At 39.5% G+C, this 21271-nt stretch overlaps 1 protein-coding gene across 2 annotated transcripts; it reads right to left on the bottom strand.

Annotated features, from left to right (window-relative positions):
* Positions 1-2215: 2215 nt before the first annotated feature.
* LOC145392234 (small ribosomal subunit protein uS10m-like) lies at positions 2216-19821 on the bottom strand. Of its 2 annotated transcripts, XM_080266696.1 has the most exons (6): positions 19773-19821; positions 16418-16606; positions 15361-15500; positions 12697-12895; positions 11574-11663; positions 2216-2252 (listed from the first exon to the last, which is right to left on the bottom strand). In XM_080266696.1, the coding sequence occupies exons 1-5, from the start codon at positions 19818-19820 to the stop codon at positions 11607-11609; spliced, it is 633 nt and encodes a 210-aa protein (XP_080122822.1). In that variant the 5' UTR covers position 19821; the 3' UTR covers positions 2216-2252; positions 11574-11606. The 2 variants fall into 2 exon arrangements, with proteins under 2 accessions (XP_080122822.1, XP_080122821.1); XM_080266695.1 differs by lacking the exon at positions 2216-2252 and having other exon boundaries at positions 11527-11663.
* Between the last annotated feature and the right edge of the window lie 1450 nt (positions 19822-21271).

Below are 21271 nucleotides of genomic sequence, written 5' to 3'. Positions count from 1 at the left end.
AGAGGAGCGTGTGGAGGTACATGGATACACAGACAGACAAATGAGGAAGTGAAAGAACACTGTGGTGTTAATGTGGATAAACTGGAAAGCATTAGAGGTGCCTTGAGATGGCTTGGCCTTGTGGAAAGAATGAAGAATGAGACTCACTAGGAGACTGCATTTTTTTTTTCTTTCTTTTTTTTTTTATGTGAGGAAGAAGGAACCAAAGGCCATGAGCCCGCAGTAACAGTTCCCTCCAAGAGAAAAACAAAATACAATAGAGAGCCAAAATCAAGATCCGATCATTTTGAGATGCCTGGACACACTGCGTTTGAAAGACTGGAGATCATAGGCAGCAGGAAATACAGACAGAGGGAGACAGTTCCAGAGCTGACCTGTTGCATAAATGAAAGACTGGGAGTAACGGTTAACTCTTGCATTAGAGAGCTGGACAGAAAAGGGATGAGAGTTTGCTGCCAGACGGGTGCTACGCGCCCGTCGTAGAGGTGGAGGAATGCACGCAGACAGTTCAGAGAAGCAGTGACCATTAAAGTAACGATAGAAAAGAGATAAAGATGCAACAGTGTGGCGAAGAGACAGGTTGAAGGGAGTCAGTAAGAGGAGGAGAGTTAGTGAGACGAAAAGCCTTTGACTCCACCCTATTGAGAAGAGCTGTATGTGGGGAGCCTCCCCACACATGAGAGTTGTACTCCACACAGGGGCGGATAAAACCCCTGCATAGAGTCAACAATTGTGCAGGGGTAAAGAAAGAGCGGAGTCAGCTTAGCACATCCAATCTCTTGGAAGCAGATTTTACAAGAGATGTAATATGATCTTTCCAAGATAAGTCCCGAGTAAATGAAACCCCAAGCATGTTCAAGGATGATGCAGGATTAAGCTGAATATTATTAAACATTAGTGGGTATACCTATGGAAGATTTTGTCGGGTTGATAGATGCAAGAACTGAGTCTTAGATGCATTAAAGACGACCATATTATTTTTACCCCAGTCAGAGATACGAGCCAAGTCAGACATTAGGTGTGCCATAGCCTCATCCCTTGTTTGTTGAAGTAACTGTTGAGATGGGCGTTGCGGGAACCGAATGGAAAGGTGAAGGGTGGAGTCATCAGCGTATGAGTGGATAGGGTCAGATGTACAGCTTAGAAGGTCATTGATGAATAAAAGGAAGAGAGTTGGTGATAGGACAGAGCCCTGAGGAACACCACTGTTGATAGATCTAGGAGAAGAACGATGGCCGTCTACAACAGCGGCTATAGAACGACCAGAAAGGAAGCTAGCAATGAAGGCACAGATAGAAGGATAGAAACCGTAGGAGGGCAGTTTGGAAATTAAAGATTTATGCCAGACTCGATCGAAAGCCTTTGAGATGTCAAGTGCAATGGCAAAGCTTTCGCCAAAGTCCCGAAAGGAGGATGACCAGGAGTCTGAAAGGTAGGTGAGAAGATCGCCAGTGGAGCGTCCCTGACGGAACCCATACTGACGATCGGAAAGAAGGTTGTGATAGGAAAGATGCCTTAAAATTGAGGTGGTGGGGGGAAGAGAAAGGGGAGACCAAGGATCAGATGGAGGGATTTGGGTGAAGAAGTATATGAGTGAGGGTGTGTGTGAGTTGGAGGGATGACATGGAGGCAATTCGTTTGTGGTCACCCCTTCTGAGATTAAGGCATGAAACTTTCCACAGAAGTGTATGTCTGTTGTTTTTATCAAAACGTAATAAGAAAGGCACTTTATACAGTATTTTATATTAAATACAGTACACTGTTCTTTCGGATTTATTTGCCATAGGAAAATGTGCAAAGAAACGATGGTCATTGTGAAACCAGCAGTTACCTAGTTGAAGATACTTAATGGAGTGAGTATATATCATTTGATAAATAATTTTTCATACAACTTTAAATTAAGTGTGCACTAAGAATACAGATATCCAAATACAGCACTGTAAATCATGATGTGAACGCTTCAGCGTATCAGCATACTGAAATAATATACAAGAAAATTCACTCTGCCATTCTTCATACTGAACTGTACTTCTAAACATATGGTGCTTGGTTGGGAATTAATATTTGGACATTCTACTATTCATATTACTTATGAAGGTTTTGGTGAAGTTGATCGTTTTTCGTTTTTGAAGGCTCCAACATGCTTGCATGTGTTGGTCTTGGTCACCTAATGGCAGCTCTCCATGCTGCTCGATCTCTGGCAGCTTCCCTATTTAGTCCCTTAACCCTGAGGTCACACTCAATGTTAGCCACTATTAGAGGGATAAATATGAATATGAAAGTAAATACTGTACCAGTACTCTGATTCAAATGAGAAACAGCTGAAAGAATTATTTAGAAAAAATAATGGAAATTATCCTGTTGTTACTGCAATAATCTGCAATCAAGAAATCCTTCCATTAATACTGAGAGGTGTTACTACATATTCTACTTTCATTACTACATTCTGATTATTCAAGGATATACAGTAATGCTGATTACATTGATACAGAATAACTCATAATTATATCTTATACTGTCACCTGAGAAATTCCTACAGTTCTGTCACTGACAGTTTTCAAACCCATATGTGAAAAAAATGGGAGAAATGGAGTTCCCCCGAGCTAAGCCCTGTATTGGACTATATAGCCCCGCTAGGGTTACAAGAGCGAGCTACCACTCCCAGCACAACAGCCCGGGCGAGGCTCGAACTCGCAATCCCCCGATTACGAGTCCAGCGCGCTAAAACCCATATGTGAGACGTCCACTGCATTAGGAAAAAAAATGAAGTTGTTTACTGTCCTGTGTTGGTGATGATGGCAGCTCTTACATATATGCTGTGCTTACTGTTTTAGTGTTAACAATAATACTCATTCACTACAATAACTGATGCATGTGATTTGATAACCACATTAACTGAGTTATCGGGTAAAAATACAATTCATTATCTGATAACTTATTCTGGACTTATAAATACACAGTACAGCAATGCTGTCTTTATAAATGTCACACATATCCTGTCTTTTCAGTGTCAGAGTTTATAATGTTCAGTAACTCTGACTTCATCATCCAAGGATACTTTCCATCATAATACTGTATTGTAAGCAATATGCAGAAACCATAACATAGCTGGTTCTCAATTATAAGTTACTATGTACAGAAGTAGAGAAGCAAGCCTTACATTCAGTATTAACACATTCCTGCACCCGGCCTGAGGTGATTCTAATCCTCCATCTCGCACCAGTGTTTTACTAATGAGCGTACCTCACTTTTTTTTTTTTTTTTTTTAAACAGATAATGGATGTAAAAATTACTGGTGGAATAAGTCACGACGCCAGGAATTTTAACCTTACTGCCCCACCCTGCATACATTTTTTTCTTTTTTAACACCTTTCTAAAGCTCTGATTTTAAGCTGAATGCAAAGCAAGGAAAACTCACTTCTCTGGGAAGAAAGTATGGATGAGGAAAAAGAAACCTAAAGTAAATGAAGATAAACATAACTGTAAAGACACAGAATGCAGAGAAAAAAAATTACCATGCCATCCCGATCTTCTTTTGAAGGAAATCCGGACATGGAGGTGATATGTGAAAGGGGAAGGAGTGGAAACAGATTGTTCCAGTCAATCAAATGTGCTGGTCATGGAAGTGTGGGAATTTGTACAGAAAGGGGAAGGGGCTTGGAAATATCTTATTCAGCACAGTATTATTCTTTGTAATAAAACAAAAAGTACTGACTGCCTAATAACCTTTGTACAGTTCTCCTAGGCAGTGGAGGGGTGGCAAGCTTTGCAAATTTGTGGAGGATAAATCTTATAGAGGGGATGGGTTGATGGGCAGTAAACACAGCAGGGAACAATGCCAGACAAAATCTTGGCTGCTGGCTTTATACTACCATTCTAAAACTGCTTTTGAGCAATTTTTCAAACTAATGTTTTTTGGGTGTGATATCACTGTTGCAAAAGTGGGGGTGAAAAAGTAAGATGCAGAGATGACATCATAGGTACAGGGAAGTGTATAACAATGCTTTTATCATTGTGAAAGTCTTGACCCTTCATCTGCTCATCCATAATAATTTCTTGAACATTCTGAAATTTATGACTGATAAATATATTGTTCTCTAAATAAATAAATAAATAAATAAATAAAGATATATATATATATATATATATATATATATATATATATATATATACCCCAAAGTTAGTTAACTCTGTTACTACTAGGGGTTTCCAAGCTACAAAAATCTGGCATTAACCAGAATCAAATAACTACTGTAGATGTGGAAGGACTTGGGTTATTCGGTATGGTATCCTTAGTGATATACAGTAATGTCAGGATACTCTTGTGCCAGAGAAAACTTAAGCAATGAATCACCTTCCCTCCCTCTTGACAGGTTACAGTGCCTATAACCCTAATGCACTGCAGTTTGTATATTTCAATATTCCTTGTACTAGATCAGGTTTGGTTCACATTTAATTCAATAGTCAATATCTTATCAAAATCTACTGACATACAAAAAATTCATACAATTGGCAACATTTTATTTACTCACCCACTGGACATAGCCATTTTATTAACTTCCTAACATCTTTTCTGTATACAATTCATGAACTTATGTACAGATTCTCATGCAGTACATTACAGTACTGTATACGGCTGGCAAATGCGCCTCAGAGCTGCAGTGTTTAAAGGTAAAATTGCTAATTTTTTGCCAACCTTTATGGTAAGAACATTATTTTTTTGGTGTAGAGTCTCAAGACTGCTAGGGAAATATTTATATTTTTGAGTGATGTAGATGGATTAGTCTGTGCTGACTTGCACTGTTATACAGTGTCTGTGCAGCAGAGATTGTACCAGTAAAGAAAATTATAGTACTGTAGAAGGGACATTCTTAGTTTCTAGATAATGTCAAGAGACTGTATTGTGTATGGAAGTGTGTATGAGTACTCACACAAAAAAGCAAAGCAACATTCCAGTGGTAAACACTAGAGCAATTTATGTTCCAAATGTAAATCATATTCTGTTCAATATTTTCCTTTCATATATATTGTTCTAAACATTGTAACACAGACTTGTTTGGCTGTGAGTGTGTGTAGCCTATGCAGTGGCCATCCCTTGACAGTATACCACTATTAATTTTTAGTCTCCCTGAGCACAGGAATTAACACTCCTCAGATACCTTACACAGATTAACAGTAATGAAGGAAGAGGTGTTTGGTTCCAAGTGATAAGTTTGCCATGCTGAAGGAGACGACAACATTTAAAGACTGTAAGTGGTAGGGAGAACCCGTACTAATGGAAGCTTGTCTGTTAATATTGTTACCACAAGACAAAATGTAATGTTTCAACACCACAGCTTTGAAAAACTTTCGTAATATCTCATTTACAATCATTAGTTTTCAGTGGGTGAGGGGAAGTTTGGCGTACAAAGTAACCTGTACAGTATACCTGAGACTGTAACAAAGCTGTTACAGTTATTAGGCAACTTATATACCATAAACTCTCCATTCACAAGGTCAGTAGTCAGATTCAACATTCTGATGTCTACCTGATCAATCAAACTCAGTGTGTGTGTGCGTGCATGCATGCATGTCTCTGTCTTTCGCTCTCTGTCTGTCTCACTTTAAATGTCTGAAGTGAGTCGTCTAGGCCTGGGTCCCTACACTCTGACTGGGGCAATAAAGGATTAGATGATGGATGGATGAGTATACAATCTCTCTTTCAACCAAGATGAATGATTTAAGTAGGTACCACTGAGTTACATACCTCAGTTATTACTGCATGTTAGTCCCAGATCTTTCTAATCAAACACAGCAGCCAAAATCAGAGTTTATGGTCTGTTACCAATGTGCAGTTACACCACTTTGTACTAGGCATATAAGAGGCAAACTTCCCCTTTTAGAGCTGTGAGCAAGAAGATAATTATAAGCCTGTATATAAGACAGATATTTGTGCAGAAACTTCAAGTAGATTTTACCATCAAGTATGAAGAAAACTGTCTGACTTAATGATTGTGATGGAAATGTACAAAGTTGTCCAGTATGTCTGTAGGTTATAGGAAAGCTTTTAGTGTCTGCCGTGCTTTTACAAACATGTGACAGTGCTCTAATCACGACAGAATTTTAATGTACAGTGTGTGGTTACTTGTAGTAGTTTATATTTCCTCTCTGTTTTAAGTCCCTACAATCACCAAACCAATGTTAACAGTAACCTTCCTAGTAATCTCAATTCCGTGCTGTATTTCTGTCATTTTGGAGATTTCATAATGCCTCTTTCTCAGCAAAATATTTTGCCCATTACATCTTATTTTCTTCTTGTAAGATGCTCTTATTGTGAATGCCTAATGCCAATCTGTCTGGCTGAGCAGACCCACTGACCACAGGTAAGCAACTGGTTCTATGGATCCGTCCTACAGGTACGGTATAGTACATACACTGTACAGGGAACTGGTACCCCTTATTGGTAAAAAGTGTTTCACCGGGATAGGACCAGGGTTGTTCTCAGGGCAAGGTGCAGGAAGCATGAGGAGGTTTGGCTCCTGAGTGGACAACTCAGCTGCTCCACCCAGGGTCACAATGCCACCACATGCAGGCTCCTCTTCAGCACCTGCTTTTGTAAATTACTGATGCAAACTAAGGCCATACTTGAAATAAAAGAAATATTAAGGAGAGAGATAAGGTGTAATATGCATACCTTAATTGTAGAGGAAAATGTACTGTATTATGAAATCTCCAGAGCCATTCAAAATATGGCCCTTAGTGTAATGGTTATGTGTAATGATTTGTACAATATCCTGACCATTACCCCTGTACTGCACCAATACACCCACAACATTTGGGTTATGGAGGCACTTGTATCACACCTATCAACAGCCTTACCCTTCTCTACATACACACTTGTATACATCTTGGCAGTTCACATCACTACACATGCACACACACAAATGCTCATCACAACCATACACAATAGACCTGGCTCACTTACTTGTACATCCCCCTACCTTTACATAATACATCCCTCACTTCCTGGTACCTTTGTCGTAAATTGTTTCTGAAGCCCTATCCACTCGGTTATTGTCGGGTGTCAGTAACTGAACATCTATCTATCTATCTATCTATTGCCAGACGCCTCAATCCCGTTTGGGGTGGCCACAAACAAACTGCCTCCAAGTCGCCCTGTCCCCCGCCATTTCACTGCCCTGCTCCCAACTCACACCCCCCTCTCTCATATAGCTGAACATAATGAGCCCATAATTAGCCACTAAGCAATCATAACGAGTCCGCACTAGAACATCTCGCTCATCCGCACATAACTTAGTGACAACAAAATTACTCTCTTGCGGCCCTATAAACAACAGGATGCTGTTGTGGGGTTCAAATAAATATGTTAAGAAAAAATAAATGAATAAATCAATAAAAATCCCAAAATCAAGAACGGCACTGAGGTTGAAGTACGTCACCAATATAGAATGGAAGAAAGAGCAATTGGAGAGGAGATGTGGAATTAGTGAACTGATAAAAAAATAAAATAAATAAATAAATAAATAAATAAATAAAGTGAGGTGGTAGGGATACAGAGGTACATGGTATCTGGTACAAACACATAAATACACAAACCTATACAACCCACATCTACATCACAACTTTTAACTCCCTCACTCCAATAATATTCATATTTTATTGTTGCTACTTTCATAGGTTTTAATTAAGCTTGGCTGAGACTTTTCACACTGGATGGGTTAAGTGGGGCTTCCAATAACCCTTTCAATATGAGAGGCCTTTCTTAATATGAATTTGGAAGTAGCAAGACTAATTTTAACTAACTGATCATCACTGAGTTGTCTTTATCTGTGGCAGTGCGTATGCACCTCTAGATCCTACTAGATATTTTGAACTTTTCTACAAGTTAGCTAGTCAGATCACCAAATATTTTCATGACGCAGAGGCAAATATCTCTTGCCTCTTTCAGGTTTAGAATTTTGTAGAATCAACTGCATTTTTTTTTTTTTTTTTTTTTAATAGGTAAATTTTGCACTGTTCAACCAAAGTGAAAATTCAAACTGTCACTTTACCTAGTTCCAGACTGTGTTATTAGGGTAAAATATTTAATTTTTCTGTTGTGTGTTTTGTCTGATGTGAATGTACTCAGTGCAAGAAGACTACAGGTGTTGCTAAAAATAAGGCTTGTGGAATTTAAAGAATGGCATGCCAGTGTTTATAAGATTTAGAGCATACTGTGAGTTAACTGTACTCAACCATATTAATTTTAGGTCAAACAAAATGAATAACAGGACATGCTGCAGGTTGTACACGAGTGACTACATTCATTCATCATTCATTGCCAGACGCCATGTATCCCAGATGGGGTGGCCAAGGCTTAGAGTTAATTGTTTTACAGGGAGGGGCATTAATTCTCCACCAACCCCACTTGACTCGTAGGGATGCCAACAGCATCTGGTGTTCCCAGGCGGTCACCCACCCAAGTACTAACCAGACCCAACGTTGCTTAATCATTACTGTAAAGAAATTCAAGAGTTACCAGTACTGCACCATGACTAATCCCTTCAGCCTAACAACTGCTCTGATATTTTACTTTTCCTAACCTCCAGACCATTATATTTAACACAGAAGATATTTTTAAAACTTGGGGGGGTTCAATATCAGACAAATTACCTTCTTCTCAGCTAAAGATCCGCCCTATACTGAATAAAATTATCTGGTGGTCGTGTGCTTAGAAAACAAAATGCTATCACGTTGAAAGGGTTAACTGATGAGAACCCACTTTACTGACTGGCAAAAGTATGCAGACCCAAGAGCCATTCTTTCTGCACAGCCTCTACACACACTTTAGCTGGAGGGTAATAAAGGACAAGACCCGATACCTAATGCATACTTATCTAAAGTTAACACCACCAATGCAGATGGCTGTTATCTTACTCTTACTATCTCTAAGTGATTTTATTTAGCTCAGGAATGATGTTTCAACCTGGGGACACAGATATAGCCTACAATAACCCTATACGACTAAGGTTCTTAAGCTAAATGAAACTGTTCAGCAGCCACAATAATAAAAAGTACATTGTTCCGCCCTACCTCACCACATCCTAGGGTTGGAAAAGAGGTTTAGATGATGATGAGGATGAATTATTGAACCGAGTCCAACTGTGAAGTGTTTGGCAGCTCCTGGATATGTAAACAATCTCACACACTACTTAAGCAACAGAAAATTAATGAATATACCCCAAGCCATTTGTAACTCAGTGTACACCTTGCTCATACGTTACTCCTGAGAGGCGTAGTGTTGGTGCTGATACTGTCAATACCTGTAATGTATGGTGAGCAACTGTGCTGGTGTGTGTACGGTAGTGTATGGAAGAAGCGTACTTGGAATACCCTGATATAGTATTAATGATACTCCTGTAATATAAAAAAAATACTAGTGAAGCACTTAGAAATAACTGAGTATAAAACCAAACACGACATACTTACTTTCTACTCAACTAGGTCAAATTTTTATAACTTATATTGTACTTATTTCTGCTTCCACATGTTTTTTCCTGACTGTAAGTCTGTGTGTGCCAAAGACAAAATGCATAATAAAGGTCATTGTGACTACATGACTCTTTCTTATCCTATTTTTTTACAGGTAATGAGAGCACTATTTTACAGCATAACACTGGTTTATATTTCATACATACATACATTACTGTACACCATTAATATCAATATTCATCATGATATTTTATGTACTAACTCCAAAATACAGCAGCCATACAACCTCTAGCATTCATTCATTCATTCATTCATTGCCAGATGCCATGTATCCCAAACGGAGTAGCCAACGGCTTAGAGTTAATTGTTTTACAGGGAGGGGCACTAACCCTCCACCAACCCCACTTGAAACGTAGGGATGCCAACAGCATCTGGTGTTCCCAGGCGGTCACCCATCCAAGTACTAACCAGACCTCCAGCACGGCTCACACAAATACCTGTCCTCTACCTGGCTGTCAACATCTGCTTGGTTTTTCATTCATCCATCCTACAAAACTTCTACTGGTGTCATTCATCACGCATCTGGAATACTGTTCCATAGATCAGCATAAAATGAAGGCTATACATTCAGTCACGCCCTTTGTTATAATATCTTGCTCTTCAAATTCTTCCATCTCCACAGAGTGTTTATTGTGTGTCTGAGTTTTCATATTTTTCAGTGTTATGCACTATATACCGTAAGTGATTGAAAATAACATACAACAGGTTCCAGAAAACTCATGTTATTGGCATAAATGTTAATGACATGATGCTGAAATACATGTAAAAAACATTAACTGGTTCTGCCACTCCTGATTTTGACCTTAAATATTTTTCTCTTTTAACTTCTAATGCTTTTCTTTTTCTGGATGAAACAGAGATTTGTTAGTATATGACCTAAATAAGGGCTTTGAATAATACAACACTTCTTACACCAATCAGCTGATGGTGAATTTCACCCTCAGTAAGTCTGACTCATTGAATTCAGACCAGTATTTTAGTAAGTTCAACTCACTTCAATATAGATTTGTAACTATACCTGGTATCTAACAGATTTAACCCCATTATGCTGTAAGTGCAAGTTTGGCGCTTCGAAGTGTCAAGTTTTAGCAATATGTATCCTTCAATGCCAAGGATGCACTGGCACTTCCCATGAAATCTCCATTATTCAAGTGATACCAAATACTATCTGAGAAAATGGGAAGAGATTTCAAGTTGCTGACATCAGCAGAAAAATTACTGTTGAAGATGTTATTTGCAGAAGCCTACTGGATATTAAAATAATGTTTGCCACAGAGGGGTATGCAAACACAGAATCCATCCATCCATCATCCAATCCTACATTGCTCCATGAGGAGCGCAGGAGCCCGGAGCTAGACAGAAAAGTTCTGGTAATCTGAAAATTTGTACTTATCAAGAAGTCATGATGGAAATGGCAAATATGAAAAACATCCCTGTTTAAAACAGCATTATTTTTCACGTCATTTGCTTAGTTCGTATGATGCACGTTTTTATACTGGCATAGAGTACTTTATGTGTTCAACTTCTGTGATTCTCTTTTTCAGTGACAAATAAAAGGTATCCAGTCTTTCCTTTACATGCAAATCCCCACGTCCACTGCGAGGCTGGACTGCACTGAATTAGGTCTGACTTACGGAAAACAAGTCTACAGTATTCATTACATGCCAATTCTCCCATCAGCTCTGAGGTTGGGCTATGTGGAATTTGTTTTGACTTGTGGGAAACAAATCTGTAGTGTCCTTCATTGACTTTCATGCTGCCTGGAGTAAGCCAAGTCGAATGGGGCCCAGTAAATCTCACAACCACCTACACACACCTCTGCTCATAAATGCTCAAAAGCCTTTACTGCTTTGGTTGAGTACATGTACTTCAGCACAAATTACATCATGTAATCTTGTACAATACAATCGACTAAATCCACAAAACTGTCTGAACATAGTGGTTACCAGTTAGGCAAAAGGGCAACGGACAAAGTTGAAAACATGACTGGATGAAGGACTAAAACAACAACAACTATATATACAAGTACATTAGTAACCTACTGATGAAGCAGTCATGATGCAGGCATCTGATGGTCAAACCGACACTTCTGATGATGGTTTGACATGTTGGGGAAGCTTCTGGAGTTCATGCTGTGGATGATACACTTATTAGCAAAGCAAAAACTATTCAATATTAGGCAATGTCAGCAATAAAAATAAATTACTTGACTGCAATCCAATACACTGCTGTTAGTAACAAACCATACAAAGTATGGCTGTATGCACAACAAGTTAGAGTAAGCACTTCACTCATGCATTAGAAATGATTCTGCTAATTTAGTGCACTCTGGTATGTATTGTTTACTGGCTTCACTTCATAACTCTAAAGTTCATGACATGGCACCTGACGCTCCATAGCTATGCACTCCAATGCCCAGCAATTTCATTACCAAATAATATTTTCTTACACGACAGATGGGAGCACCCATCATCCACTCACTCAGTGAAGTACTGCCTTCGGGTCTCTCTACACTATGTGACAGGCCAAATGGTTTCTTGTGAACCAAAAAACCATTTACAATGTTGGGTTGGGTAGTGCCTCACTATGCAGTCCCTTATCCCTGGGGTCACACTCAATTACCTCATCCCCGGTCTTTTTCGGTCTGCCTCTTACAACCCTACATCAGATGTTCACTCTTCTCACCTTCCCCACCCAACTGTCATTCTCCATCCACTCCCCATGCCCAAACCATCTCAATCCATCCCTCCTCATCACAACACCAATGCACTCCAGTCCCATCCTTCCTCTCAACTCTTCAATCATAATCCCCCCATGACTAGAAGAAAATGACAAATCCCATTTTGCCTTCATCCAAGTGTAGGGACCTGAGATTAGGCTACCATTACTTCAGACCACAGCCCCTGGTGCCTCAACATGACAGAAAAACCCCTGGCCATCTCCTGGACTTCAACCACAGCATATGCCACAATATGCTCTGACCAGGGCACTCTACTAATTGCACCACCAGATGTAATTTACTTGGACTTGGTAGGGGGGGGGGGGAATGGGGACTTATTGCATAATGATTCCTGACCTTCAGCTCAGATGCACAATGTTCACAACCACCCTGGCTTTCATTCATCAAACATTCAAATTTCAGCAATACACTTAAATGGTTCTCACCCTGGTAACTTTCATAGCGACACCCTCTGGAAGATTACGCTGGATATACTCAAGGTAGGTGTCAGCAGTAGACTGTGTGAGGCGCGGGAGTGATAAAGTGAGGAAATGGGTTCTGGCTTCATACTGCACTCGGTGTTTCTTGTGGATGTGCACCGACTTCAGTAATGTCCACCGTTTTATGTGCTTTGTGGGCCAAGCTCTGTGAAAGATATAAGCTTTTATACTGATTTATATTTTTCTCTATTGGGCTACAGAGTTACTTGTGGAAAGGCATACAGATATTTCTTAAACTATATTTCAGTTAAACAGGGAGGCTTGATCCTGCAGCTGGATACCTTCACATGGTGGAACTGACATAGCAAAAACTGCCTGGTTATTCAAACATTCTCAACTCCATCCCAATCCCCCTAGAAGAGGATGGTGAACTGTAAGAGAAATCCAGTTTCAATCTATGTCCACCCAGATCACATTCAGATAAACCTGGGGTCACAAGTTCACAACAACAACAACAACACAGAGGATTCAACTTTTGTCTTATGGCTTACAGCCTTGGTGGGGAGAAGATGAGTTTTCAAGTCTGTAATTACTAACGTTGGGTCCGGTTAGTACTTGGATGGGTGACCGCCTGGGAACACCAGATGCTGTTGGCATAACGTTCTCCCTACGTGTCAAGTGGGGTTGGTGGAGGATTAGTGCCCCTCCCTGTAAAACAATTAACTCTAAGCCCTTGGCCACCCTGTTTGGGATACATGGCATCTGGCAATGAATGAAATGAATTACTGAAACTTTTTTTTTTTTTTTAACCAAGGGATAAAGGAGACTGAATGCCACCAATGAATTCCACGTGTTTCACAAGAAGCTACCAAAAGAGGTGAGAGTAGGAGTTTGGAAGTACTGTGCCCCCTCCCCCTTTGTCCCGGTGTAGAGATACGACACGCTCACCACCCAACACCTCTGTTTTGAACAACCTCATTCCTCTTATACCATGTAAGGGGAGAATGTACAACTGCAGATGAAATTACCACTTCACTATACCATGTAAGGGGAGAATGTACAACTGCAGATGAAATTACCACTTCACTATACCATGTAAGGGAAGAATGTACAACTGCAGATGAAATTACCACTTCACTATACCATGTAAGGGGAGAATGTACAACTGCAGATGAAATTACCACTTCACTCTTTCGTCAAACGGTTAGGTGACCCCACCATAACATTCTGAAACTTTGCTGGGCACCATAGATTGCAACACTGGGTTTTAAAACTCACTGTTCACTAACCTCATTATTTATCCTACTGATTTATAGTATTGAAATGTATCAATATTTATGCCTATAATTCTACCTCAAGATTTCTTTCTCCTTGGCACAAAACAGATGCAACAGCCTTCTTAAACATTTTCCCACCCTTTTTGAATGTAAAAAAAACTGCTCTAAAATGATGGTGATACTGCCACAATTACAATGCTACTGAATAAGGTAGGTATAAGACTAATCTACTGCCTATCTTTAGCTAACAACCTTTATCCACTACCCTGAAAATGTTAAAAAGACAATGAAGGTGTGTAAAAAATTAGTCACCAAGTCTCTACGTTTACATATTTTTTGTATGACAGTATTTCTTCTGCCTAAAGACATTTACATAAGGCAAGATTTAGGATGGGGGTTGGTAGAGATATGTTTACCAAGTTGAACAGAACCACGTGGAGTTAGCAAGAACAAACTATAAAAGGATGAAGCCATATGGAAAGGTTACTGTATAAATGAGGCTTGGGGTGGAAGACAGTGAGGTGGACTTATGGTTAACAGGATGGCATGAGCATCAGTAAATGAGGCTCAGTGTCAAGACAATGGGGACATAAAGAGAGAGAGAGAGAGAGAGAGAGAGAGAGAGAGGGAGAGGGAGAGAGAGAGAGAGAGAGAGAGAGAGAGAGAGAGAGAGAGAGAGAATGTGTGTGTTTAGGGGCTCTGAGTTTTGCTTCCTCATTCTCCAGTGTTTCTTTGGATGCTGTTCATGGAAGTTGGTATTTATCAACTTTTTATGTTCACCACAGGATTGCTTAAAAAAAACTGCACTGATATCTTTGCAACTTAAGCACATATGACGTAGTTCATTTATATAATGTTTTTGACATATCAGATAGAGCCAGGATATCGGGGGCTTGAATGGTGAGCGAATCGAAGTGTGGCCCATTGGATCGGGCAAATTTGGCCTGTCTGGACGTTGTTACTGCTCACTCTGCCCTAGGGTGGGAAAGGAGGTCCGGATGATGATGATGATGACTGACCTTTTTTCCCACATGGCTAGGGTAAGGTATGATCCTTAACATAATGGATGGATGGAGAAGCTGCAATGAATTATAAATGATATGAAATTGGAGATGCTATGGAACACTTGGAATGAGGAGTTGCCAAGAGAGGGGTGGAAAAGTAGTAAGACCAACCATCCACCCACCTATGTCTCTGTTATGCAATCTTCTACTCCCCCATCAGGAGCACAGGGGCCTGGGATGGGCTAATTAATTTAGATAATTAAAGCAAGAGTCATTATATCACTCACACTTGAATGGTATTCTGTATGCAATAAACCCCAACTACATCTCATATTTAAAGCCTGATGGGTCACATATGGTTAATAAGACAAAAAGTAGGCTGAACTAACACGTCCTGAACTGCAACTCCGAGGTGAGATGCAGCGGTGGAGAGGAAGGTGAGGTATGATCGTAGCACCACTGGGTCATGTCCTCGGCACTCCACATCAATTACACTATACAGACGGTCAGGCTCACCATCATCCACAACCTGCAATAATATCATTACCTATTAACACTTTCACTCTGGTGATGTACTTTATGTTTCTGCTGGCCCTGGATGATGTTATTTAGCCAAGGGAACACTTTATCACAGTGGAAGGGAAACAACGTATACCTTCAGCCCTTTGCCAAAGGTTAAAATATGCTGCATTAATAAATTTGTCTAGTTTTAGCAAGAATACAATAAAAATATGTCACCTGACCAAAGGTGTTAAGAGGAAAAGCTGGTACCGTAACTACTGATCAACATCTTTTTCTTGTCACACACCAGTACAGGGTAGTTAGGAAAAGCTGGTACCGTAACTACTGATCAACATCTTTTTCTTGTCACACACCAGTACAGGGTAGTTAGGAAAAGCTGGTACCGTAACTACTGATCAACATCTTTTTCTTGTCGCACATCAGTACAGGGCAGTTAGGAAAAGCTGGTACCGTAACTACTGATCAACATCTTTTTCTTGTCACACACCAGTACAGGGTAGTTACATAAGTCTTGTCATACACAGTCATTCATAATTAAACATGCCTGATATACTGTACAGCATATATACCAAATATTGTATCCAACTGGAAAAATCAAGCAAAAAACCATAGTACAGTACTACACTGTACACTTACAACACAATGACATACATCTGCAAACTCTGGTTATATGCAGGATTGTTATTACTTACTTGATTAACTCTGTGATTTATAGAAATGCATCACTAATATAAACACAATCAAGATCAAACTGGGCACTGTATTCTGCCCATCCCAGTCCCCTACCCCACACAGCAAACCAAACACTATCAAGTAGGGAACTATGCTAATGAAATGTTACACTTACTGATAACAGTAAACATCTATAAATACTAAAACAATAAAAAAGGCCATAAAAACAAAAATGTCATGAGTCAGACTCACCAGGGAGTTTTCAGTGGAGGATGGATTGGTGGTGTGTAGGAATCTTGCAGGTACTGGCTGCACAACTGTCTGACACACACCTACACCACACACCTGGCTTTGTACCATACCTACACTGTAGACTCGTACTGCCTGAGACACACCTGTTCGGCATATCACCCCCTGTGATGCAGCTCGCACACCTGCCACCTGCAATATTACAAAGAAAACTTACTGTATTTTGCTGTACATTAAATCATACTTTTAGATACTAGCTACTGGAAACAAAATGGGTTAAACTGTCTTACTACAGCTACACTAAACAGACATTCACTTCATCAACTACTGTATATCAGACAAGTGGGATACTGCTAAATGAGGAGAATGTACCAAGTACCACTGCATAATTAATGTTCAAATTATGAAAATGTTTGACTGAGGAGGTCTGACTTAACACTAGGGATTTAATCCTGATGCAAACACCTGACATCACTTGACTTGGGTGTACAACCACCCTTTGTGGGAGGGTAGATAAAACAAATACCTAGGCTAATATCTAGAGAAATAACAGTAAAGTGAATGATGTAGTGGGATTGTATTCAAGGACAGTGGCTGAATATTCCACCACAGGCTGAAAGGTCCAGGTTATTGAGATGAGCACTGCAGGTAAGCACCTCAAGTCATCTGCCCTATCTTTACTATTTTTGTACCTTCTCCCCCCCCCTCTTCTTCAATTTCTCCTACTCTCCCCTTCTTCAACCTCTCCCTACATGAAAGGGGTAAAAGTTGTTGACAAACATTGCAAATGAAGAAAATACAGTTTCTGTCAATAATAAGTCTGCTTTAGACACCAGCAACAGCGTGTTTACATACGATCTCAGTGACTGAATGCATTAGTGTACATTAGTAAATGCTAATTTAACCTAACTGACCCTAACTTGGGAGCTCTGCCCCAATTCCCCCATAATTTTAACCACCAAGGAATGCCAATAAATCTTACCCTGAAAGCCTGCAATATCTAGCTGGACAAAACTTCTAACCTACCCCACCCTAATGAACCTATGAAAAAAGCCCACCCTGCATCACGTCAGTTTCACTGAGAACTGATTACTGCACAATTACTGACGAAAAAAAAAAAAACTAACTGCATAGTGTGAAACTGTTTTTAAAATGATCATGAGACATCAACAGTGACTGCAAAACTAAAATGAAATCATCAGCGTGTTAAGCAAAGTATCGATAATTAAAAAATATATATATATATGGAGTGCAAACAATTCATGAAAAAATTTGATGAAATTTACGAAAAAGAATGTGTAAAACAAATAAAACTAGCACTTACCCTTGTTTGACTCCATAACTAAGCATTTGGCTTTGAAATTAGTGAAGTTTCTGATATCAGCATACACAAAATCATTTAATACCGTACTGCAGCTGTAGCCCACTGGTATGTTTATTGGTCATTTTATCCTTTCATCCAAACAAAGAATCTGGGAACTTCATTTTGTTAGTCACACTGTAATAACTTTATTCTCCATGGAATACTAAGAAACGTGAAAATGCTGAAGTACCATATTATTCTCACTTCAGCCCATAAATGATTCAGTTATCTTAGGGTGCTCTAGAGCTACAATATCTCGTGTGTACAAGCATCTTTTCTTCTATGACACTTACATAAAGGGGCATCAATAATAACTGGGAAATAACACTTTAAAATCTAACCAACTGGCGGCCAGGACAAGAGTCATGTGATGAGCTCTAGCCAATCAAGTGAGGTGCAGCCTGGAACATTTCACCACAGTCTCTCTGGGTAGCAGGTGCTTTCCTATTCCTGCTAAATTTTTACAAATGTGAGGCAAATAATTAAGACTGGGTTAGAATTTGATTTGGTTAGGACTGGATTGCTTGGAATCTAGGTTAGGTTAAGTGAGGTCATGGTAGGTTAATGCCTAAAATGGCCTGTAATTCAGTCACAGGGGGAGGGGACATCTGAAAACTTGCCACCTCTGACAAAAGTGAACGCAAAAATCAAACAAATAACAGAAAATACGTAAAAACCACTAAGGTTGAGTATGGGCTGGCGTAAGAAAATTACCGTACCCATGTTTAAATACCAGTATTACTCGACAGAGCTAAGTGTGAAGAGGGTGCAAAGTGCAGACGAATCTAAGCCAGAGGAAAGGAGGGAAGGTGAAAGGAAGGTGGGGAGCAAACCAATCACTTTTGATATACTGTACCAGTATTTAACAATGTAACCCTCCAGAACTGGTAATCCTTAATGAGACATGGAATCACATTATTTTGCAGCTTTCTTGTGTTTTTTTCTTTACCTTAGCTATTCACAGAATTCTCTGAGTATTATCTGACTCCATACTCAAGTTTTGATGTTTTTTATTTCTTTAAAAAAATGGTGAAACGATGTTTCTTTACAACTCCTAACAGCACTGAAGACAAACGGATGCCATCTTGCGATGCGTGAAGGACTGAACTTCGTGCAGGTGTAGTAGAGTCCCAGGTCACTCCACCTATGTGTGGTGTGTGAAGACAGACAGACGTCATCTTAGAACGCCACTTGTGAATGAAGTTACCCTTACAAGTCCCTATTTATCTGAACATTGCCTAAATTTTCATAACTTAACCCAACCTTATTTATCGTAACCTAACCAAACCCATTTTATGCTAACCTAACCAAATTTACTCTAAGCTAACTGAACCTACCTACTGCTATCTCTTGTGCAATCTTATTTTTCTTGTTTTTTGATGGATTCTCTAAATACTTGAAAATACCGGTACACTTCTGTACACCTGTACAAAGTCACTTAATCAATTCAGAGGTGAATATAGTTTTTTCTTTTTAAGAGGTTGTTCTATGTCTCCTTAAAGATTACCCCCAAACCAATGTGAAATGGCTATACTAGCATGCGACATCTACAGCTTGTTCCACTATGGCTGGCATGGGTAGCAGTAGGTGTTCTTGTATATACTGGGCCTTTTCAATACTCTCAATAAGTAGACAATAAATATTAGTAAGATGTGAGAGAACCGTACACCAACTAACAAAAGTACATCCCCAGATTACATGAAGGTAAGAACGCATAAACTGACACGTCCATCATTATAATACATTACCCCGTCAATATTTACTTGCAATGTACTGACCTCAACATTAATGCCATATATGCTACATTATAAGGTACACATGATAACCATGAATTATACGCTTTTTCAAAACAGTGAAATGTACGCAATGTCCAACGAGTCTGCCAATAAAATCTCACATTTACCACCAAAAGCTAGTCTTTCTCTATATATATACCTTCTAGAAATAATCCTGATCGTTCCTGAATCAGATGAAAGGTTATCAATGACTACTTACACCTCTTCTGGCATGAAATGAAAGAATGCTTCTAATACCCGGCCACATTGTAAACATTACAGTTGTCCGCACGATCAAATCCTTTTCGTATTTTATGCCATGGATGTGACATACTTTATAATATCAAGAACTTTTCCAAGTTTATAATTATAAAAATAATATTTTAACAGTATAGGAGATTTATAGGATTCAACGCAAACATATCAAACTCGTGCGAATAAGGATTACGGACTAGTAAGCAGCAGACCTACTAAAATTATCTTCTGTGGAGGAGCCCTGCTTCATTTCAGCCTATAAAATGGATTAATACTAAGAAACGACAATTTATTTACTGTGGTGCAATATGCAACAATTGTACAAAGTCCAACCTTGTAGTTATCCTAGTAATGAACTGAGATGCAGCTCTCCAGTCCAGAGCTATCAGCAGACTGCTCAGGAAAATGGGCTAGCATACAGTCATTCATTATTTAAGCTTTTGAAATTTGAGGTTCCACTCCACACGCAATAGACCCACACGAAAAAGCACTTCACTGCATGAAGCAAATCTTACCAAACCATTTTCACAGACATTAGCTCCAAACTTGTTCTTCCACATCATTCTCAATATAAAGAGCACATTTCCACACTCCAGTCGCACTACAACTGAAACAGAATACACTGGGTGAGAGATGGCATGTGGGTTGGTTGGTAGATAGATGGAGTAGGTCCTTGAGGCAAGTAAATCTGGCTAGAATTGGTCCTCGTGGGAAAAGAGGTTCATGGGGGATTAAATCCTTGAGGAAATGTGCCCAATGGAAAGATGGTCCTCTGGGTAAAAACAGGTCCAAAGTAGAAAATGAAATCCATGTAGGAATTCAGTGTTTCCCCATAGCAAGGAAGTTCATTCATTAGAGGAAAAAAGGTCCACAGAAAATACAGGTCTGTGGGAAAAAGAGAGAGAGAGAGAGAGAGAGAGAGGGATCCATGTTCACACCTCCCCCCCCTGCACTCAGTTGTCATCCTCCACCCTCTAGCCAAAACCATTTCAGTTTACCCCTTCCCATCACAACACTAATACATTCAACTCTCATTGCTGTAACCTTATTCCAAGCTTTCTCATGGCCCACTTTAACATCTTCCTGGGCATTCTGTCAAAAGCTTTCTCCAGATCAACCAAGACAAAGCACTGTACGATTCTCTCTTCCTTACTAAAGCACATAGATATTTTTCCTGAAGCTGCTAGACAATGAGAATTTTGAAGGCATGACTGAAGGGTGAATGGTTGTTCTGCTTCTTCCACTAGTAAGTTTGTTTATGATTCTCTAAATCTGATGATCTTCCTGTTCTTTCCAGAAGCAAGAGTATCTCTTGGCACAACACAGTTTGTCGGTCACTCCCTTAGGTTTTATGCACGGTGTTTCATTCCCATAGACTTTATCTATGTCCCATATTAGTTGTAATGGTTCTGCATCTCTACAACTATTGTATTTGCTTCTGGATCCTACCCACCTGACTTATAA

The sequence above is a fragment of the Coenobita brevimanus genome, chromosome 21, assembly GCF_032717465.1.
Source record: "Coenobita brevimanus isolate Jiangsu-jjx chromosome 21, ASM3271746v2, whole genome shotgun sequence".
Lineage (NCBI taxonomy): Eukaryota > Metazoa > Arthropoda > Malacostraca > Decapoda > Coenobitidae > Coenobita > Coenobita brevimanus.
The sequence above is the reverse complement of the archived record's forward strand: the minus strand, read 5'-3'. Positions and strand labels throughout refer to the sequence as shown.